The sequence below is a fragment of the Scophthalmus maximus genome, chromosome 3 (assembly GCF_022379125.1).
Source record: "Scophthalmus maximus strain ysfricsl-2021 chromosome 3, ASM2237912v1, whole genome shotgun sequence".
NCBI classification, from domain to species: Eukaryota; Metazoa; Chordata; class Actinopteri; order Pleuronectiformes; family Scophthalmidae; genus Scophthalmus; species Scophthalmus maximus.
The window spans coordinates 12,208,730-12,231,420 of NC_061517.1; the positions used below are offsets into that span (position 1 = coordinate 12,208,730).

The following is a 22,691-nucleotide window of genomic DNA, read 5'->3' on the forward strand; positions in this document are numbered from 1 at the left end:
CATGCAGTAAACAATGGCTATGACAACTCGCTTCAAATATTTAAAACATAGTAGCTGGGTTGTAATATCATTACAACATGTTTTTTTTTCCCTTTTGACACAGATAAGAATGAGTGTCTGCAGTTTGGAGTCTGTTCCCACATGTGTAACAACACCAAAGGCTCCTACAAATGCAGCTGCCACAAATACTTCACCAGGATCCACGACACCTGCAAGGCCGACAGTGAGTTTTCACAAACCTGCTAGGTTTTTATGAAGGCTTTCTTAATAATAATTAATTTCACAAGCTTGTGACTTTGTCTCTTTCCCTTGCAGACATGAACAGCAGTCGACAGGTTCTGTACATAGCTGACGACAACGAAATCCGCAGCCTGGACCCTGGCATGCCCAACTGGCGCTATGAGCAGACCTTCCAAGGCGATGCCAGCGTGCGTATTGATGCAATGGACCTGCACGTCAAGAGCAACCGCATCTTCTGGACCAACTGGCACACGGGCCGCATCTCCTCCTATGAACTCCCAGGACCGTCCACATCATCATCGTCTTCGTCCTCCTCCAACTCTCACCGTAACCGGCGGCAGAGCGAGGGCAGGATCACCAACTTACAGGTAAGAAAAGACAAACTCTATGTCATATCACCTCTTACACACCGCACACAGACACACACGAATATCCTGTAAATACCATTCTGCCCATATTCAGATCAAAGAGCTGAAGATGCCTCGGGGTATAGCGGTGGACTGGGTGGCTGGTAATCTGTACTGGACTGACTCTGGTCGAGATGTAATCGAAGTGGCTCAGATGTCCGGCCAACATTGCAAGACTCTCATCTCCGGCATGATAGACGAGCCGTACGCCATTGTAGTGGATCCGCAGAGAGGGTAAGAGACGGCACTCGTTCATGGTGAAACAATTATACAAGATATGTCATTTCTATCAATCACGTTTTCTGTTGTCTTGTGTTTTGTAATAATGTGTCCTAACTCTCTGTGTTTCTCCTCAGCACCATGTATTGGGCAGACTGGGGGAACCACCCTAAAATCGAGACCGCTGCCATGGACGGCACTCTGAGACAGACTCTAGTCCACGAGAACATCCAGTGGCCCACCGGTCAGTACTGCAGTAACAGCAAAGGATTTTTATCTTAACCTGGATTTATGTTCTTTTGCAGCAACCTGCTGCTTTACGTTCACAATTTTACTGCGCAACTCCACTGTTGTTTATTTCATATAGTTAGCCATGTTTTTTCTCTACAATGCTCTCCCTCTCTGCCTCTACAGGTTTGGCTGTGGACTACTTCAATGAGCGTCTTTACTGGGCAGATGCTAAGCTCTCTGTCATTGGCAGTGTTCGTCTGGACGGCTCTGATGCTGTCATTGCAGTTTCCGGCATCAAAAACAGTTGAGTTCTGTGCACGCCCCAACACAAAACTGTATGAAAACATGACATTACAGAAACCTGGCATTAACATGTTTACGTCAAAATAATTCCATTTTTTATTGCCATTTCTCCTTTCTCTCATATCCAGACTTACTCCATCCATTCAGCATCGATGTATTCGAGGATTACATATACGGGGTCACGTATATCAATAACGTTGTCTTCCGAGTCAACAAGTTTGGCAAAGGCCCCATGGAGAATCTCACCACAGGCATCAACCATGCAACTGACATTGTGCTGTACCACCGTTACAAGCAACCAGAGAGTGAGTGTCCATGTACTGATGTAAATACTTAAAATCAACATATACCTTTACACCTAGAGAAATAAGAGGTGTTCCATGATTTCTGTTTTTATTTATATACAATTTATGCAAATTTCTTTTCTTACTACGTGCCTTTTTTTGTCTCTGCATCAGTGACGAACCCATGCGACAGGAAAAAGTGTGAGTGGCTGTGTCTCCTCAGCCCCAGTGGACCAGTTTGTACCTGTCCTAACAACTACATGGCCGACAATGGCACATGTGTGGAGAGACCGAACCCCACCCAGTCACCATTCTGTAAGTCTCCACATCTGCAATACACTTACCTACTCATGCAGATACTGTAGCTGTATAGTAAACAACTGTATCCCTACTTCAACTTAAACAGTTTAACATGTGGGTGGTTTTAGATTTAGACCCTTCAAACAAAGTGTTGGTTGACTGTGGAATTCCCCTTCTGCAGCCCCCCCCTCAGGACCCTGCGATATTCAGTGTCAGAACGGTGGGAGCTGCTTCCTCAACGCCCGTCAGGTGGCCAAGTGTCGCTGTCAGCCCAGCTACACTGGAGAGAGATGTGAGATCAACCAGTGCAGGGACTACTGCAAGAACGGAGGCACCTGCACTGCTTCTCATACAGGTATATACAAGAGTATGAGTAAGTCTCGTCATTACTGAGTATATTGTATATTTCTGAAGAATTTGGTAAGAAGATAATATTTTCTTTTATTATCAAGCTGTCCTGATTCATAGCTACATCCGTTTTGTAGGCAATTCTAGTTGTATTCATGTAATTTTTGTGTTGTTTACCTGGATGCAGGTGCTGCGACCTGCAGGTGTCCAAAGGGCTTCACAGGGCCCACCTGCAACCGCCACACTTGTCAGGACTACTGCGTGAACGGAGGCAACTGCTCAGTCAACATGGGCAACCAGCCAACGTGTAGCTGCCCATCCGAGTACCTGGGAGACCAGTGCCAGTACAGTAAGTGACAGCACATGTTGCCTCATTGACTTTTACCTGTAGATTGTATGGATGGATGATAAATTGTATAATATTTAGCCTTCTGATGCAAAGTATTTACAAAAACGTCCAGCACTACAAATCCTAACATATGAAAGAACACATGACTCTTGTGACAGCGCTCTGCACCTCTCTCAACTCTTCCTCCACATCCTCAGGTCAATGTGAAGGGTACTGTCACAATGGTGGAACCTGCTTACAGACCGCCAACAGCACCAAACTGTGTCAGTGCCCCACTCAGTACATCGGATACCAGTGCGAACTGGACAAATGTCTATTCTGCGGAACGGGCAAATGTTTGACGTCGTCCTCGGGGGAGGTCTCCTGCAGGTGGGTACACTGTGGAATGTGCAAAATGAATAAGACTTGTTACACTTCTGAAAATGTTTGTTGACATTTCTTTTGGACGGCTCAGCAACAAAGTGAGCAGGGTCAGACATTAATCTATGTACATCACAATCCTTGCAAGTAACTGTGATTGCACAGTGAGCTACATGGCGCAAAATAAATATTTGAATATTGCTCCCGTATTTGATCGTTATAAAACTACAGACAGTAATGCTGCCATATTATGAGGGGACATCAGTGAGGAACCTAATTAAATGTGTGTGTGTGTGTGCGTGTAGCTGTCCCAATGGTCAGACCCAACCCAGCTGCTATTCCTGTTTGGACTACTGCGCAAATGGCCAATGTTCAGTTGACACTCGCACACTGCTTCCTCAGTGCAAGTAAGATATGACACACGCCAATCATAATATACACATTTTAGTTTTTAATTATTATTTTTTGCAGCTTTCATATTCAAATACACGCACAGGCACCCACATTGTAACTCTGGTTCATTGTGCGTTCAGGTGTCCCGTTGGATGGACAGGATACAGATGTGAAGTTGCAGCTGCTTCGGTGGATTCTTCTGCTTCCAGTGGAAGTAAGTCGCACATTGCACCTGACGACTGAGTTATGGTAGTTAAACATGCACCTTGAACCTATTTGTTCACGTTTTTTGCTCACTCCTACAGGTACCGCCTCCATCGTCATCCCTGTGCTTCTGCTCCTGTTGCTGGCACTGCTGGTGGTTGGTGCCATCTTGTGGTACAAGCGGAGAATGCGCGGGTAGGTCTTGGGTTTTAGAAACTTTCTCTTTTTAATTCACCATTTTATGACTCCCATTTCTCATCTGTTCCTCACACCTATGCTGTATATGTATATGTTCTCCTCCTCTTTTACCTTTGATAACCATCTATTTCCTGTCTCCCAGGTCTCTATGGCCGGGCAAATCTCGTTCTCAGTGCTCGCGGTAACTTTATAGGACTACATAATTAAGCTGTTGACCCTCAAATCCTATCCCCTCCATCACTTAATATCCAATCAGATTGGCCATGCTTTCTGTCGGTCCATTCGTCAGTTCTGTTGGTCAGTGTAGAAAATCTTTGTTTGTCCTTGCCTGCCATCTCCCTGTGTTCCTCCATGGGGTTTCCTGCCCAGCAACACAGGGATCAGTACCTTCCCTTGTTTACGTGTGTAAATGTTAGACTTATGCCATGTGCTTGCATATTAAAATGTACAATTGTGCATCTCTGAACAATGTTTAAATGCTTGCAAACAGCTGAGTATTTGCAATGTGAAAATCGAGCATTCTCCACAATAGACATGCTGCCGTAAAATTTTCAGGGTTTTGATCAAATGAACTTTTGACCAAAAGAAGCTCATTTGACAACCTCTGATGTATGTTTGTCGTGGTGTTGTGGATTGTGTGTACTGGTGCTGAGTCAGTACCTGGCGTATTCCAAGTGATGATACTTTTATGGCTGCGCTAAATTGTTAAATTTATCGTTCCTCCCCCAAATATTGAATCGACTTGCTTTTGGTCTAAATCTTTTGCTTTGATGGTTGAGTTTGTTTGTCTTTGTATGTCTGCAGTGCCAAGGGCTTCCAGCACCACCGGATGACGAACGGAGCCATGAATGTTGAGATTGGGAACCCTGCCTATAAGATCTATGAGGGAGACCCTGATGATGACGCTGGGGAGCTCCTGGATTCAGATTTTGCTTTGGACCCTGACAAGGTATCGCAGTTAAAAGGGATCTTGTTTTAAGAGTCATTAGACACAAAAAATATATATATCTTCGCTCTTTCTTCCGGTCATATCAAGCCATGCAGATGGATTTATAAAGTTTTGTAATGTCAGTATAGTTCAAAGTTTTCTATTTTGTGCAAATGTTAAGAAAAATTCCTGAAGATAAAAAAAAATGATTTGCATTTCTACCTTCTTCCATAAGTTTATGTGATTTAGGTTTTTGGAAATATAATATTTAATGCATCACATTTATTTTTCCTTGTATAAATTCAAGAATGAATACAACCTCCTCATTGGTCCGCACAGACTTAATGTTTTTCGTCTGCTCCTGTTTTTTTCTTTTGAGTGGACTGGAAGCGTGAATTATTATTTTTTTCTTGGGTGGGTGGAAAGGCACCTATATATTGATACTTTGTTGGACTTCCTGAAACAAAGAACCGGAGCAGGCAGGCAGGCAGGCAGGCAGGCAGGCATACTATAAGACATAGCAAACATACGACATTCAACACAACAAACCAAATAACAAACCCAAACTATCTGCAAGGGGTCTAATAGCAAGGTCTAGGTTCTTTTGGTGAGCTCACCCATTCTTAAGGTACAAAATGCAGTAAATGTTCCTTTCACTTTAAAAAAAAAAAAAATTTCCTAGGAGTGACGATGTCATTTTCTTTGCTCCACAGCCCACCAACTTCACCAACCCTGTGTATGCCACCCTGTACATGGGCGCCCACAACAGCCGCAACTCTCTGGCCAGCACAGATGAAAAGAAGGAGCTTCTCTCCCAGGGCGATGAGGACCTGAGTGACCCACTAGCGTAGAGCTGGGCATGAATTGAATTCGGCCAACATTGCCCTGCCCTACCGAACCCAGTGCTGAGCCAACAAGCTCTCTCATCTTATGCCTTTACCAACTGAAAAGAAAAGCAACAAAAAAAGCAAGAACACTGTATAAAATGTATAAAATGAAGGACTACTTTTTTTAAGTGATTGCAGTATTATATTTTGTTCTTTGACAAAAAAAAAAATCCTCTGGTGATGAAAAAGGATCCATTTTATAGACATTTATTCAGTTCTTTTTAATTTTGCTCACCACCTCCACCTCACAATCTCACACATATAGCCACTACCTCTGTGCAAATGTAAAAGATAGAGCGATACAAATGGCCGTGGAACAAATTTAATTTTTTATTTTTGTATGAATTGTATAGGGGGGAAAAAAAGAATATTGTTCCATCGTAGAAAAACATTGCCAAGTCTTTGTTGTTCATGAAAGAGAGAAGTGTCAGCGTCACTACGAATGCTTCCTGGATGCTGGTTCGACTCAAGTCTTTCACATTATGTGTATTATGTAAGTTTGCTGCTGGAGGTCTAAAGGGAGGAATGAGAAGTTGTTTAACTGCACATGTACACATGGAGGACTCGGCATCGCAGACAGTGTCTGTTCTGTTGTCTCGAAAAACTACATTCAAGTGATTGTCTTTTACCTCCTTGCACAGACTAAAGTTATATATATATATTTGCATATATATAAACCTATTAACAAAGTGTCTTGAAACTATACCCAGGAATACAAAAATCAGTAACAAATAGCAGTCAGTACTTTTTAACAGTTTTTTCTTTTTTAAAGTCGTATATTTGACCTACTTTGTGTCAGAAATGAATGAGTCAACGGCAGTGTGTGAGTGTGCTGGATGAAGATGATTGTAAAAAAAAAAAAGTCCACATTCCAGGATGAAAAGTCCGGGATGGATATCCGTGGCCTTGGGTTTAGCCTACTGCAGGACACTCGGGACAGAAGCTGGACTTTGCTCTAAAACTGTTCTAGAAAGTCATTTTTGGGGGGCGGGAGTGACGACAAGCTTCTGTGAATTTCCAGTCATCACTGAAAAAAAAACAAAACTGCAACGAATAATTAACTGAGAATGGTAACATTTAGCTTTTTTGTTCCTTGTCTTTTGATTGTAAATGTACTTTCAGGAAAGGCCAGGGAGCCCGTTGGATGGTACGTACTTCTGTGGGAGGTTTTTTTCTTTCTTTTTTTTTTTTTTTTTTGGTATTGTATGTAATTACATGAACATGTAATTTAGGTTAATGCTCATTGTTACGTGCACTCCCAGTAGGGATACTGATCGGCTTCCTGATAAGCATTCCTTTGTTAATTCCTTTGCATTGCTGCTAACCGCCTGTCTGCCCACCAGCCTGGTTCTTAGTCTTCATCGTGTTCCCCCCTGCGTCTCACTGCTCACCACGCTGCTTTGAACGGAGCTCCTTCTCAGGCTTCCCTGCCACATCACTGCATGGTGCTCTCACACACACACCCTGGAGGAAAACGCTCTGGCTTTTATCTTCACTTAACAGTATTCATAAGGGGTTTTTACTTTATTTTCGCTTTTTTTTTTTTTTACATCCTGCTCTGTTAGATTTTTTTCACCTGACCATGTAAATTAGAACAATCATTTTTCAGTTGGAGAGACTTTTTTTGGTGGCAAAACCCACATGGATGTTTGTGGTTCTGATTGTTTTGTTATGATTCTATTTCTTTTTGATATAAGAAATTAAATGGATTTTTATAGTAGAACTACACCGTTGCTCTGTCTCATCATTTGGAGAGATGGAATAGATCAGAAATCAATCATCAGCTATCTTTAAAACATTTCTAAAATAAATTGAATGGAAGCGCTTGCATGAAAGTTGCTTCAACACAGGTAGACCACCAGCCTTTTGCCGAAATACACCTGCAATAAGTCTTTGGTCTTGTAGTTAGATAATTCATCTTATTTATTAAAAAGCAAGTGTCTTTCAGTCAATAGACAATATCAAGGACCATTTCCTCTAAAAGTATATTTCTTGATTTCAATGTACATGTAAATTTCATCTTTAAGAATAGTGTCTCATACAACATGAGCCAAATATAGTAGTGTAAAAAGTATCACTCCCTTTATGCCGTTGCTATGTTAAAGCACAGGCTGTAAGTCTCACAAGCTGTTAGGAGGAAACTCCTTAAACAAAAAAAATCTTAAAACATAACATCTCTTAAGTGGAAATGTCCTTCATCCATCACCATGTCTATAGCAGGTCACCGTCATCTGAGGCCTCATACAGCAGTCCACATGGAGTCTTCTTCATACAGTTGTCACTTCCCAAATGTCACTTTAAGTGTGACAGCAAGTGTTGTCAAGGCGCATAACGTTCACTTTTCAACAAGTACTTGGACGAGGCACAGGAACATAGCAACTCGCATGTCAAATGCAATGAGCTTTAAGACAATGATGCACTAGAGAGGTAAATAAAAGAGCAATCTTAAAACCATTATTCCCCATTACCTTCTAGTTGTTGTGTGCCTTTCAACCAGGAGATTTCAACGTCTGCTTATAATTGTCAGTATAATGAGGCTAATGTTAAAGTACAAGGCAATAAAAATACAATCTTTAAAAAATGAAAGATGTAAAATAAACTTATTACGGCTGACTCATGAGAAATAACACTGTTTGCACACACAAAAGGGCACTTGGGGTTTTAACCCCTTAAGCAAAACATGAGACATTCAAGAGAGTTTGGTTTGGCTAGCCTTTTGCAAATGAACCAGTACTACAGATGCTCTTTCCTCCACGAGATACATGCGATTGAAATCTAAATAAACCATCGTCACTGTTGCGTCGTGAGGAAACATTCCCCGGATGTCTAATATCGAAGCTTCCTCTGTTGTTTTGGAGGGAGGTTCTGTGAGTGTCTTTGAGGCAAACATCCCAGCAGCGTTGTTGGCATCTTCCCTTGGCTGCCTCCCAGTCTAAGTCCGGCTATGACTGCATAATCTGAGGAAATTAATGGTCTTGGGAATGAGATCCACATGTTGGCAGGCACTTGTTAGTGGAAGCACAATTCCTTCTGCTCCGTGGTCCGCCAGTCCTCGACTCACCTCACCTGTACTTGTGTGGTCGTGCCCCGACCGACTGGTCGGGCGCTCAATGCCAACAGAGCAGGGAAAGTCTCATTGGTGCAGTGGGTGAGGAGTAAACCCCTGTGCTGCTGTAACGACGCCTGCTCACTTTAAGTGGCTTTTTAAGGGCCTCCATAAATAAATAAATTACCCATCTAAGACAAGGGCTCTGTCCTGTCCTCCCTTTTTAGAGTCTTTGTGATCTGCAGCCTCAGGGTTGAGATGGACCATCGGGGGGACACGGGGAGAAAGGTTATAATGGGGAGGGGAGGATAAGTGATGAATAAGTGGTTTAGGGTCTCTTCCAACCGCTCCGGATCAACGCATCAGCTCGCAGGAAGGGCTGGTTTCGAAGATCTGTGAGTGGGTAAGGAGAAAGTGGTGAGAGACAAAGGGGGACACACATGTTAGAGGACCCCATAGCTCAAAACTGCAAAGTATGCTTCTGCTTCCTTCTACTTACTTAAACTGTGTTTTTAATGCTGCACATGTAGCAAAAATACACTCAGCTGCCAATTCATTAGGTACACCTAATAAACTGGCATTTTTCTATAATTTTGTCCACCCATTCATGTCACTGGCTGGGGTCAAGCTTTTTCTGTATAGTTCAGTTCAGTTCAACGGCACTGCAAATAAAATCTCCCCCAAATGTTTGTGAAGCTGAATCAACACCTAAAACCTGAACATTATAAACTTAATAAAGGGCGGATTTATGCAGGACTGTTGAAATCATTTAAGCTAGGTGTACCTAATGAGCTGTCAAGTGTATATTGTAGTCTATTTCACTCAAACAGTTACTAAATTACTATCACAACAACTTCTGCACTTACACTTTGTTAACTGTGTATGAGAGGGAGAAAAAAAAATGAAATTGGCAAATAAGAGCACAGACAATGCAGACTAAACATTGAATGACACATTTCCATAACCTTGCACTTCAACTGGCGGTGGTGACACACGAGAACAGTGAGGTTCAAGGCTTTGGGAATGGTGTTATGGCAACTTTAGCTACAATACAATGGTCAACAAGCTCTTCAGTTTGTGGGGCAACAGTCTTTAACTCCGTAACGGTTTTGGATACAGACTGTTTATGTATATTATTATGTATACCTTTTTTTCCTTTTCTAGAGCCTGTTGACCAAATAGCTGTTCAGCACACCGCGGATGACAGTTAGCAAAGACAAAACAAGGCGGACGTTGTGGACAGGTGAGACATGAATGAACAGTGGACAACATGCGACATGTAATAGGAGGGAGTGAGGACGTTGATATTTATTCAAGCTACAGTTAAAACGGAACAATGACGTCCTGAAAATACTGCAGGGGAATCGAGACTGTGGCCAAAGTGGAAAAATGAAATCACTGATTTCGGTTAATTGCTGTTGGTGCAAGTGATAATGAATTTCTCTTAAACCATACACATACTGCAACTCCCTTCGTAATAAATATTCATTATTATTTTGTCTGAGTTTTTCTTCATTGTGTGGTAAAGCAAATCTCATTGCTGTAAAGCATTTTTTTTTTCTTCTTTTTTGCGCCCGAAGCACTATAGCTGAAGCAGCCGACATCACTGTAGCAGCACACAGCAGCTGGAAGGCCAAGCGGGGCCAGGTTTCAGCCAGGCTACCTTCCTTACCCTCTCTTAGGAGTGGGAAATACTGTCATTAATCTTCTTTTCAGCTGGAAGGGGTAGAATGAGACAGTGGTGGTTGAGGAAAGAAGAGTCACATGTTAGCCGGAAAAAACCAACACCAAACAAAGTTAGTCTCATGGAACAAAGCATCGTTGATACAACCAGTAAAGTAGCCAAACCTCTTCATTGTTGAATTTCAGCTTCATGAAAAAGAATGCCTTAGAAGAAATATGCCATAATAATGCACAGCCTTTAACCAGTATCATGCAATGATGCTCTGACTTGATGATTTAATCACAGTCGTGTCTGATTGCACTGTGAGTGTATCAACATATTTTTCACGCACAAAATATGCTGACACTCGCTGCAACTTTCCTTTTTTCCCTTTTTTTTTTATTCTTTTCATGTAGCTCTGTGCCAGGCAAAGAGGTTTGGCTGACCCCTATCACCAAATGCTTGATAGGCGTCTTCTAGTAGTAGAACACAAACAACCAATGATGGCCCGAGTTAGTTCACTAGTGACTGAAGTGGTAGGGGTTGGAGGTCGGGGGTGAGGGGGGGTCATGCTGCATGCACAGTGGTCAGGAGGCGCACGAGAGACACCTGGACAACCTTGGCATTAGGGGGGAGGGCTAGCAGTTGGCGTCGTCACAGAGGTTGGCTTCACAGAAGAACCGTGAGCCGCGTTTAGCAGTGCGGGCTGTGAAGGGCACGCTCTTCAGTACTGGGGGAGGAGGGGGAGGAAGAAAAAACACGTCACACCTAAGACACTGCCCTTCTGGGGGAGGGGGGGTCGGTCACTGGACCTCTTTCATGTTTCAGTCAGGAAACCATAATGAATGTGAGATAGGTGGCGCTGTGCTGTTTGTAGCACACATCTATGGAAGCAAACCTTGTAAAAGCCTCAGGGGGGTTTAAATGGGATTAGAGCACACTGAGTTTGTGTCTTGGATAAAGCATCAGCTGGTAAATAAGCTCTGATAGTAGTGGCACAGAAGCATTAACATTATCATAAATGACATTTATCAACATTCACATTTGCATTGTAAGTACTGATCACTGATCGTTCCCCGAGGCTGTAGATTCGTCTTTTTTCTCCTGTTCCAGTAGGAACATTCAAAATGTCTGACTTTGACTTTTGTCTGGTGGTAGATTAAAAAAGGACACTTGCATAATCCCCAATCAGTATTCACTGGGACTGTATTATTTTTCTACAAAACAAAAATGTCATCAGAATATTGAGGAAGAATAGTCATATCATAGATACTAATCAAAAAAAAAAGTTTCTTCATAGTGGCTTAAAGGAAATTATCCTACAAGGCTCCTATACGATCCCGAATCTAGCTACCTCTCTGACTATCAACACATCGAGGCCCGGCAGCTCTCGTGTTGTTCCCCTCAGAAGTAACGAGACGGCACGTCATGGAATAACTGTCTGCTGCCGAGCTGCTATGTGCTGTGCTCCAGATGTGCTTGTGTCTGGACCACATAGCACAAGGTGCACTTCAGAGGAGCGGAGCAGTGAATGACCACAGTCATCCTCCGCCTGGGACGGCCAGGCCTGCTGGCACCCACGCAGGGTCTTTTAAAGGTGCTGTCTGGCCCACCTGTGATGATGTCCTCAATGGTGCCGTCCTTGCCCTCGTACACAGGCCGGTGGTCTTTGGCCTGCCGCTTGCGCAACTCTGCAATCAGCTCGTGCTGCTGCTGCCTCTTCTTTTGGGCCTGGACCTGGACCGGCAGAGGGGATATTTTGTGCTGTTTCACTGTGCTTCTTGGCGCACCACAAAGCTTTATTTAGCACTGAGTAAACATCTGATAGCTTCCATTCAGCTCAGTCGCTTTGCACTTGGACTGTACCTTGGGGTCCTGCTGTTTGGCCTCCTGAGCCAGTAACTTTTCTCTCATCGCTTGCTCCTGCTTCTTCCTCTGCTCGTTATCCGCCACCGCATCCTGTTGAGGAGACACAAAGGTGACCAGTCTGTGACAAGGAACTGTGGCCCAAATAAATCAACATACCCTGTGCGGACCTCTAAGGACAGAGGCAGCAGGTCAAAAGTTGAACATAAACAGGAAACACACACGTTGATGAACATTGCCAATGATTGCAGATGTTCCCCTTACTCCCTCAGCCTCCCTGTTTCGAACGTCAAACACACACAACTGCATTACAAACACACTAAATATGTTTTAAAGCATGCCATTGTGCAGAGTATACTCATGCACCCAATTAGCCCAATCTGTGAAGCGTATAGCCAGAGGCAGGCTGGTTATTTCCTCATTTCCAGTATGACGCGAGTGGGCAGATACAGTGGTACTGTACTCATCTCATCCAACGCTCGGAGAGGAAGTCAATAAGTGTATATCTAAGTATTTTTTACTTCACTTAAGACAGATACAAACACCCAGATGTACAGACGTACACATTAATCCTTGTGTTGCACATTTCCTTGAGCAGATCCCATAAATCCAGGCTGAGAACAATCCCAGGAAATGTGCTGTGTGGCGGGGCAGGGCGAGGCTATCCAGGGGTAAAGGGGGAGGAGGGACGCAGGGGGGAAGAGCCAGTCTAAACACCACAGCTGCAGCTCTAGACTCAGAACCAGCTGGCCTTTCCTGTTATTTGGCCTCGTACTATACGCCACGTCCTGTGGCACAGAGGCAGCCAAGGTTCTGCCCCACTTTGCTCGGAGACAAACCAGGGAACTTCCCAGCCGACCAGCAGAGAGAGCTGCAGCTCGTCCGCGCAGACGTGAGGAGAGACACATGATGCCGCTCCTGCCCGGGGGTCCTCACCTTGTAGGCTCTGATAAAGCGCACAAACACGGGGAAAAACACCGAGGGTGGAGTCGTCTTTGCGCTCTCTCCGAAGTAGTTCACCACATTGTTGAAGGCTTCCTAGAGTTGGGAGGGAGGAGAGAGCCAGAGAGGGAGCGATGTTAGTAAACACTGCTGACTTGGTGTGTGTCAAGAGGTGAGCGAGCAACTTTGGATTCATGTGTAATTTCAGTTTTTTTCCAGTGGAGACGCTGAGGTTTGGCGGGTGAGCACAGTGTTGGATACCTCTGCGGTCTTCGCGTCCTTCTGCAGCTTGTCCAGCTGTGTATCACTGGCCTGGACGAAGCCCTTCAGGACTGAGTGGTCATGGAGACTGCACTCTCTCCGGATCAGCTCCATGCCTTTCCCCAGCTCCCGAACGTCCAGCAGCACATTTTCCAGAGATACTTTGCACACAGGCAACAGAGATGATGTCTTATTTACAGACCTTTTCTTTTTATACAGGAAATGCTCTTAAGTAAAACAAAAAAAATACCTGACATGTCTTTATACATACTGTATCTCTGTTTGGCTTCCCAAAAAATTAAGAGTTTAATGTTTGCTGCGAACTCACCTGCAGCAGCTTTATCCACAAAGTGCAGTTCATTATAGAAGTTGGCCAGTTCTGGGTACTTCTCTTTCACGATGAGAGCTATGTAGTGGAGCAATGTCATTTTTCTGTCTGTAGACTTAGTGTCCAGCAGCTGCGTGACAAAAGAAATGGCGCCGGCATTAGCAACAACAGCGCTGCAACAATAAACTATGTGGAATATGTCGATTGGCATGGTAATAAACTGAGTAGTTAAACGAGATCTCCAGATCCTGCTGGGTATTACTCACCAGATCAAGACTTTGTAATTTGAAACCGTAAACACAGCCTCGCTTGCTGCTGTTCATGTAGTTTCCCAGAGCCAAGATGATCTACGAGCAAACCAGGAGAAGGAATGATTATGCAACACAAACGCCGCTGATTGAAAAAGAAAAAAACCCACACCAGACAGAATCAACACTCCTCACCTCAAGCAATCTCTTCAATTTCGGCGAGGACTTGACGGATCCAGAGGCGGCGATGATTGCATTGAGCTGTGGCGTGAGCATGTTGACATTGTCAGCAAAGTTCCCAACAAAGGTGATGATGTTCATTCTCTGCGTGAGTCTCTCAATCTTGCTGAATATCAACATGAAGCGATCTTCCTCCGCAAGCTGGTCCAGCGGCCGCCGCTCGCGCTCGTACTGACGCATCACCTTCACCTCCCCGTCCGTGGGCAGGAAACGCATCAGGCACTCCACAAAGTCCACAGGTAAGGCCTTGAGGTCAAATCTGAGCAACGGTGATTTACATCAGTAATTTGTTCAATCCTGTCCGAAGTATTTTATGTTCATGACAAGTGCATACTTCTCTATTGCTTTGCAGATCTCTTCCGTGGTCTTGTTAGCCTTTCGCAGTGTGATGGCTAAGTTTTTGGAGCGATTGGCGTCCAGCAGGGTGACTTTGTTCACCGCCTTCTGGGCTACTTTGCTCTTTGTGCAGGCAAGATCCACAATTGGACCCTGGGCTCTGGTCTTGAAGAGCTCCTCAAACCGCTCCAGTTCAAGCTCCTGCAGATCAGGGACAGTTAACTTGTTCTTCAGTTATATTTCAAGGGCCCTAAAAACTTTTCTCAGCATCTTACTAACAGCAAAGTGGTTTCAACCGCTGCCAAAGCAATGGCACATATTTTCAATGACATGTGACTCAAAATGTGATGATAGCTGGTTGGTTTGTTGCTCACGCTGCCAGCACAGCCGTCAGTTTCGAGCGTTAAATAATAATAAATAACACTAACTTTGACTATACTTGTCATATTACTCATGAAAATTCCACAATTTAAAGATGTGAAACCAAGTTTCCCGGAGACTTATTAGAGTTTCATCTGCTGGGTTTACCTCAAGCACACGTTCATCATCGATCTCATTGAAGACTGTGCCGTTGATCTGATTGGGCTTCAGGGCGGTCCAGTTAAACACTGGCAGGCGGAACTTGGTCTTGATGGGCTTCTTGATTCTGATAGCTGTAAAAATATGTAAATGCATTAACTTTTGTTGGCTACTGTACCTGCAGGAGAAGTTAAATGTGTGGCTCTCACCTGAAAGACCCAAACTCAGGATAACTGAGGGAGAAGCGTCTGGCAGAGGTGGAGCAAGAGGGGGCAGTGGTGGTGGTGGTGGGACTTGTGCACCTGTGCCTGTAATTCATGTAGAAGACCATATTAAAATACATTTTTACTGAAACACCAGAATAAACGATTTTGAGGATTTTATTGATGTTGTTATTTATATTTGTGTTTAATTTCATCTGTCTTACTTTATTTTGATCTTGTGTGTTTTGTTGTCCTTTTTTAATCTATTTTATTATAAGTCTGACCCATTATGTAACCCATATGTTTTATGGTCTTTATGTTCTGTGGTTTATAAAGAGGTGAAAAAAACCGCTGTACGAGACGGAGATAATCTGTCTACACACATGCACACAGGAAACGAGGCTCGTTTCCTTTTCCTGTCTGAGGTAGAAGAACGCTGCTGCAACCCATCACCTGACTAGGTACGATTTAACAAAGAGTGGAACTGAAAATGTGTCACCAGACATAATCACTGTGAATCATGGGCTGTCACCTGTGGCAGAGGGCAGGGGAGGGGGAGGTGGTGGCGGTGGGGGAGGCGGTGGGGGGGCCTCACTGGCTGGTGGCAAACTGGTGTCTGGTCCTCCTGGTTCTGTTAACCCTGCCGCTGGCCCCAGGGACAGCTGCCCAATGTTGCCCAGAGGGATCCCAGGGCCACCGCTCCCTACGCCGCCCACGCCGAGCGGCTCGATTGAAATGTCTCCGTCAGGCTTCTTGTGCAAACGGATGGTGCCTTGCTGTTCGAGCTCCAGCAGCCGCCTCTCGATGTTGAAGTGCCTCTGGAAGGCGGCATCCTTCTCCTTGATCACCCTCCTCAGGGTGTTGACCTGGGTGTTGGTCGACTCGTACGTCTCCTGAGCCGTCACCAGGGGGCGATAAAGAGCACAACACAATGACTACAAGCCAAAGAAACATCCTGTTTCCTGCTGACCTAATTTGCTATCACAGCAATTTAGCCACAAGCATCTGAAAGTGATCTTCGCGAGAACACAGAGAGTAACTGAAGCTTTCTGATACAAGGCTTGCAAGCAGCAATTCATCTTTATGACTGCCAGCTTACCCGGATTGCTAGCAGGTCCTTATCCTTCTGAAAGAGCAGCTTCTCCATGTCAGCTACTTTCATCATCGTTTCATTCTCAACCTCCAGCAGCTTCTCTGTCACCTGGGAAAGAAGATGAGGAGAGCGACAGCGAGATGCAAGGTGAATTCCAGAGCTGAGCCTCTCCCTGTTCCACTCCCGCTCCCTCCCCATATACACTGTGCATCATCGATGAGGAATCAGATACATCGAGCAGCATGACACAGCAAGAGCATGACATCGCTTTCAGTTTTGACTTTCACCAGATTACACATGTTGTATAGGAATTCATAAGGAATCTTCACCCTCATCCTCCCCCAACATTCATGACCCCTGAGAACAGAGTTTGTTATGAAATTCCTCGAGTGATGTCAGGGCTGCCTACGACCTTTCCATGTTAAGAAGGTCTTTGCGAAGCAGCGTGGGATACAAGGGCAACTGCCCAGCAAGACGGAGCCGGCAGAAGAACAATATTAAGACTGTTTCATGCACAGTATTTTCCAGTGTTCTGCACCCCGTCATTATCCTGCACCACTTGCGAAATGCAAACACCGAGTAGATTTCTAATTACCACGTAGAAACATCCCAGTTAAGTGCATAGCTGGTGAACCACAACAATCTAATAAATGGGACCAGAGAGCCGTGTTGGTGGTCCAGACTGGGCGGCGCACTTACATGGGACAGGTGCTCCTCCAGTTCCTCCACCTTCTCCAGCGCCGCATTCTTGGTCTCTGCATCTTCCAGCAGACCACCCACGTCGAACACGTTATCCAGGTAGGCCTGGATCTGCACCGACAGCTTGTCACTCTCCGTGTGTTTGCTTTTCTGACGTGAGGAGAGAATTAATCAGAATTAGTGATATCACACACACTGCACTGTTCAAATAGACACCATGTGATGATATTTTGACCAGGATGTTGTCTCCTTACCTCCAGGTAGTCATCCAGGCCCAGCTTGGTGAACTCAAACTGCAGATGGACCCTGAAGTTCATGTCCTCAACTGAGTGGACCACGATGTTGATGAACTGCATGCAAGCAACCTGGACCACAGATTCAGATCCAAATGTTAACTTTCAGTATGGATAGATGGACACAATAAAATATAATCTATGTCTCACACAAAGCTTAGCCTACCATGAAATCGATGTTTCCCTCCTCACTGCGGAAGTGATCCATCAGTCTCTCAAAGCGATGCTTCTCCTTACACACCTGAAATGCAAAAGAATCAGCAATACAGGTTTTTATTTAAATCCACAGCGATCATTTACGAAAGAATAAAAATAATTAAGATATTATGAAGAAATGTGATAAGAAAACATTCAAAAAACCAGCCATTTAATAGCAAAGAGGTTAACGTGGAGAGGAGCTGGGTAGAATGAGATATTTTAACCTACTCATCTTATGGTAGAATATGGTTATTAATCTGTTCATGTGAGATGGGGTTTGGCATGATATGAGATTTCACCCATATATTTCGGCACTGCCCAAAACAACAGTATTGCCTTTTTTTTAAAGGCTACATACAGTAGGTTTTGGGGTAATTTGAAAGAAATAGGCACCACTTATGCCTATGGAGTATGCCACAACTATGTGGTTTCTACTGTATTATATTTCATGTGTTCTGTGTCTTTTGTAGTGTGTTAGGACAGCGTAATCACAACAACACCATCTACATGGGAAGGAACTTTAAAAAATTCCTGCAGGAAAAAAAAATACACCAGAAGAACAGAAGAAAACAAACACAACTTTCTCAATGCTTCTCTTTTTACATTCAGAGATCTCTGATAATTCTGACTGGACACAGTAGCCGCACTAATCTTTGATTACAGGTACAGCCGTGCTTGAATACCATAGATGACTGTCCTGTGAGATGTCAGAGATCGGCCACCTTGTATTAATGTATAAACGTAGAAAATACCACCGCAGGAATACCATCTTGTTTTGACTGGTGGGTTGATTAGCTCGTGTGTCTCTGTGGGGCTTCAGACTGCAAGGTAATTGTCTTGTTCCGGTGTTTAGGTGACTGTGCAGACAGAAACCGAGAGGCTAAGCAAACCTTTGTGGTCCACTGGCTCCCATCAGGGAGTTGATCCTTATCATTGTTCAAGGTTGGCTCACATCTGGTGAGGTAATGAGACTAATGCCCTCAGACAGGCTCACTGCAGAGCTCCTCAACTTTCATTCTTTCTACTCTTGCTGCTTTATGCCTTTATGCACACCAGTGATGTGGGAAATAATGACAATTTCATAAATGTCATGTAAGATTTTTTTTCGCAGATTCAATCCTCCCAGGATTAGCAAAATATTACCACTGTATTCACAACTTTAGATGATGGTAATGGCTCAAAAGTCATTTAAAAGTGGCTTTGGGCACCTCTTTGAAGTTGTCAAATGCTGACAGGATGATCTCATGACCTCCACGGACTAGACAGACGGCAGCCAGCAGCTCAAGGACTAAAGCTTTCGTCCTAGAGGAACAGGAAACATTTATCAGGACGACACACCTGGATGAATTTCAACTGCAAAAACATTCACATAAATGGGCTGAAATAAATAATTCATACTCGAGTCTGAGGCAGAGGCAGGTCTTTATAGCTTTTTAAGTGTTTACCCTGCTCAACTTCATTATGAAGTGATCAGCCCCAGTGGTTTACCACTAATCTCCCTTTAGTAAACATCCCTTTAACAGCCAGTATATACGCCTCTGAGCCCCGACTTCAGAGAGAAGCCGAGCCCCGATGGAGAATGGGAGGCATATCACATGAACTGGCTGCAGGGTTTCCCCTATTGTTTGGCCCAGCCCCATGGAGATGGGGGCCTCGGTTTCTTACCGTGAGTTCTTATTGTTCAAGCTGAGAGCAATTTCATTGACTGCGTGTGCGTGAGACATGACCATATTGAAGCCATACTGCATGAGGAGGACACAAAGAGAGAGAGAACAGGATGGGCTCATTACAACCTGGGTGTATATACACAGCACGTTACTGCACAACAAACAAACAATCCCCACAATAATAACAATCTGACATTAGGACACATTGGTTATTAGTCAGATTGTGTTGCCTTCGCGTGGAGAGTTGGTGTTTGTTACCTGGTAGTTCATGATTGCTCTCAAGCACATGATGCACACGTGCACATCATCTTTTTGGCTCACGAGACGGGAGTTTTTGATGGTTTTGCTGCTCGAGACCGAGCCATAGCTGCAACAGATGGCACAAGTTAATATCTGGTAGAGATTCAGTAACCACACTCAATTCCTTCCATCAAATTTGTTATTAATAAATGCTTGTTTCATTATTTCAGAGGTTCATGTTTTATTCATGCGACTCTTGTTCAAAGTGTGTCGCAGAGGGAAAAACACAGAGAGAAACAGAGAGAGAAAATTACAGAGGACGAGGTTTGACAGAAAAAACATTCATGGCTTTTGAGGTTACAGATGCATTATGGGAGCCTGGTTTCCTTGCTGCTGTCAACAGACCGAGGTCTGTGCATACAGACTGAGACTGCCGTTATGCAACTGTATTGCACAGTCATCGTGTGCCTATAATGTTTCTTCTTGTGCAGTTTAAAAATGGACTTTACATCCTTTCATGATCCAGCATTTTTGAATCATATATATTTCCTGAAGGAATACTACATCCTACATACAGTTGTTAGTGTTGTTCTACTTATAAATGTCATCAAGGCTGGAAGAAGCTATTCTTCGGGAATATTTCTTTCTGAGCTTCTCTAATGCTCTAATTTCATCCAATGTCTCTTTGTCTGCTGTCTGTGTGTATCTTAGTGATGAAGAAGAGAATCACAACAATTGTCCAACGTGTGCTGCTGCGCACAGCTGGCTCTCATCTGCAGAGGCACATCTGGACAGATGTGGGAGGACGATGAACAATTTAGACACATTAAGTCAGAGACTTGCATTTTCTATCTCTGACACTGCTCATCATCTGAGGTCAAGAGGGAGGTCAGCAGAGCAGCAACTTTTCAACTATTCGGCATTTTACCAACACCAAAACGGCACCAAGACAACTGGTTGGCATGCTTATACATGTTTGCATTCAAGGTTAGCAGAGCGAGGCAATAACAGGGATAGGTAATAGCGGGGGAGCTAGCTTGGCCATACATACCGGAGGACAGACTGGCGGGCCGAGCGCACCAGCGTGTTGCAGAAGGGTTGGGTGCTCGTATGGTGCAGATCCTCTATAGACCTGCTCCAAGATTTTGCCTTGTCCAAGAAGCCATCCTCCCCATTCTCCCCATTCTCCAGCCCCTCAAAATCCAACCTGAGCCACAGACAGACAGACAGACAGGGCCGAGCCGACACAAAGGCACGGGGGTGTAGATGAGAGGCAAGGGGGAGCTTAGGTTAGCGAGCGAGTCTGGTAGAGAGCCAGGGGGTTATCACAAGAACTGTCATCAAGCTGCATGATGAAGCTCGGCACAGAGATGCTGCCCCGCTCAGGCAAAGTATAGCTGGAGAGACTACACCGCACGGCATCTCTCCAGGAACACACTGAGTTTGCCAAGTATGCAACAAGGCATACAAACAAATCCAGAGAATGCAATGTGCCAAGAGCACATTTAAGATGCACAAGCAGATTATTACCGGCTCAACAGGACACATATGTTAACGCAGCAGCTGGATTCACTGCCCAACCCAGTTCCCTAGGAATGATTTTGGCGTTTTACGTGTGTGCCTGTGTGTGTGTGTGTGTGTGTGTGTGTGTGTGTGTGTGTGTGTGTGTGTGTGTGTGTGGGTGTGCAAAAGTACTCACATGACAGCACACTGTGCAAAGGAGAGATACTCCACCAGGATGTCGAGACCTCTGTTCTCATCATTGAGGAACTCCCTGACCCACCTGTGACGCATGAGAACAGAAAGGGGTGAGCAGGGCACCGAATCAAGGACACACCCTCATCCCTTAGGACTGGATTTCACCCAATCATGGAGAAAAAGAGAGCGAGCGCGAGACTGATGCTTATTAATATGGTTCATAACAACTCAAGGTCATGGCCATCCTTCCTTTCATTAATAAGAACTAATAATAACATTTATTTGTCTTATTGGGTGAAATGCCTCCTAAATAAATGGATAACAGGGACAAATATGTACTTGGGATATTCATAATAAGTTCTAAATAAGTAATTAAAAGGATAATATTGGAATGGAGTATGGACTGTTAAGTAACAACACAGGCTATACTACTGTGCTACGTGAAGCTAAATCATGGAGATAATGGATGAAATGAATGTAAATTGTAATGTAAAATGTATAGCTATGGCAGGATTGTATTAATATAATCATGTGCTCAGATATGTATAGGGAATATGTGTACCATATATACTGTATTTATGTCTATTATGTGATGTTTTACACAGAAGAGAATGTGTTGATTATTTGGGAAAAAAACTGGCAGATTATTCAAAAATGTTCAACTTCACTGTATCAAGACCACATCTCTGAAGGTTTGTGGGGGGTCTCCCCTCCCCTGACTGAAAGAAAATGGCAAGAATGCAATGGAAGGAAAACTAGAGCAACGCTTCAGATTTCCTTCCCATTTAACTCCAGTTTTGTGGAGAGAGAAACGACTCCAGACAAAGGAATTCCCATCGCGATGAGAGGAAGAATGTGGAGGGCATGAGGCTGAAGGAGCTGGGCTCACTTATGAATCTGTGTGACAGCCAACAGTATTTAGTCTGCCTCCCCCGCAGACCCCCTTCCCCTCCTCCCCACTTCTTCAGGGAACTCGGGTGGGGTGGGGTGGGGGGCAGCAGGATCGGGGTGAAAGGTTCTTAAAATAGTCTTGAAGCGCTGGTCATGATGACAGACTGCTGGTCAGCCAATGGCAGGAAGGCAATCAAGAGGCTCAATGTAGCGGAGGGAAGGAGGGAGGGGGAAGAGGGAAGAGAGGTGAGCAGAGGAAGAGAGGAAAGCAAACAAAGCAGTAAGATTGGATGCAGGAGGGAAGAGGAGGGGGTGGACAAGAAGGCGGCTTGATCATCAGTTTCCTGTCTAACCCCCCCCCCCCCCCCTTGCCCCTGACACCCCACACCTTCCTCTCTTGCTCCTTCTCCCTCCCTAAACTTCTCTCAGACTAGTTGCTATTTCAGATTTCCTTGGCATTCTCAGGAATAACACATTAGAAAGGGCCCAGGATTCAGACGCACAATAAACCAGCATCTGTTACACTTAATCCCACCCACAAAAGTCTTCTGAAAATAGCTCTCCTATTTTATTTTTTTTCCTTTTGCCTTTGAGTCTTTCTGGGAAATA

At 44.3% G+C, this 22,691-nt stretch overlaps 2 protein-coding genes across 7 annotated transcripts in view; one reads left to right on the plus strand and one right to left on the minus strand.

Annotated features, from left to right (window-relative positions):
* The window catches only part of lrp1ab (low density lipoprotein receptor-related protein 1Ab), an 81,067-nt gene extending 73,690 nt beyond the window's left edge, over positions 1-7,377 (plus strand). Inside the window, exons 75-90 of one of the 2 annotated variants that reach the window (XM_035644044.2) lie at positions 104-223; positions 316-608; positions 703-881; positions 1,004-1,110; positions 1,281-1,400; positions 1,529-1,705; positions 1,859-1,999; positions 2,166-2,339; positions 2,520-2,681; positions 2,879-3,050; positions 3,347-3,448; positions 3,575-3,648; positions 3,740-3,833; positions 3,979-4,017; positions 4,641-4,785; positions 5,478-7,377. In XM_035644044.2, coding sequence (XP_035499937.2) covers positions 104-223; positions 316-608; positions 703-881; positions 1,004-1,110; positions 1,281-1,400; positions 1,529-1,705; positions 1,859-1,999; positions 2,166-2,339; positions 2,520-2,681; positions 2,879-3,050; positions 3,347-3,448; positions 3,575-3,648; positions 3,740-3,833; positions 3,979-4,017; positions 4,641-4,785; positions 5,478-5,615 — 2,237 coding nt within the window. In that variant the 3' untranslated portion in view covers positions 5,616-7,377. The remainder of the gene's footprint in view (positions 1-103; positions 224-315; positions 609-702; positions 882-1,003; positions 1,111-1,280; positions 1,401-1,528; positions 1,706-1,858; positions 2,000-2,165; positions 2,340-2,519; positions 2,682-2,878; positions 3,051-3,346; positions 3,449-3,574; positions 3,649-3,739; positions 3,834-3,978; positions 4,018-4,640; positions 4,786-5,477) is intronic. The other variant, XM_035644045.2, reaches the window with a different exon arrangement.
* A 173-nt stretch (positions 7,378-7,550) lies between these two features.
* fmnl3 (formin-like 3) overlaps positions 7,551-22,691 on the minus strand; it is a 31,303-nt gene continuing 16,162 nt past the window's right edge. Inside the window, exons 5-26 of one of the 5 annotated variants that reach the window (XM_035644050.2) lie at positions 21,193-21,276; positions 20,545-20,700; positions 19,512-19,620; positions 19,252-19,328; positions 18,795-18,888; positions 17,555-17,629; positions 17,350-17,460; positions 17,096-17,245; positions 16,403-16,504; positions 15,836-16,196; positions 15,310-15,408; positions 15,110-15,234; positions 14,580-14,782; positions 14,201-14,504; positions 14,024-14,104; positions 13,758-13,887; positions 13,430-13,590; positions 13,163-13,264; positions 12,227-12,319; positions 11,974-12,097; positions 10,370-10,413; positions 7,551-9,090 (exon numbers count right to left, since the gene is read on the minus strand). In XM_035644050.2, coding sequence (XP_035499943.2) covers positions 10,376-10,413; positions 11,974-12,097; positions 12,227-12,319; positions 13,163-13,264; positions 13,430-13,590; positions 13,758-13,887; positions 14,024-14,104; positions 14,201-14,504; positions 14,580-14,782; positions 15,110-15,234; positions 15,310-15,408; positions 15,836-16,196; positions 16,403-16,504; positions 17,096-17,245; positions 17,350-17,460; positions 17,555-17,629; positions 18,795-18,888; positions 19,252-19,328; positions 19,512-19,620; positions 20,545-20,700; positions 21,193-21,276 — 2,779 coding nt within the window. In that variant the 3' untranslated portion in view covers positions 7,551-9,090; positions 10,370-10,375. Of the gene's footprint in view, positions 9,091-10,369; positions 10,414-10,969; positions 11,091-11,973; positions 12,098-12,226; positions 12,320-13,162; positions 13,265-13,429; positions 13,591-13,757; positions 13,888-14,023; positions 14,105-14,200; positions 14,505-14,579; positions 14,783-15,109; positions 15,235-15,309; positions 15,409-15,835; positions 16,197-16,402; positions 16,505-17,095; positions 17,246-17,349; positions 17,461-17,554; positions 17,630-18,794; positions 18,889-19,251; positions 19,329-19,511; positions 19,621-20,544; positions 20,701-21,192; positions 21,277-22,691 lie in introns of all 5 variants that reach the window. The other 4 variants (XM_035644047.2, XM_035644046.2, XM_035644051.2 and 1 more) reach the window with 4 other exon arrangements.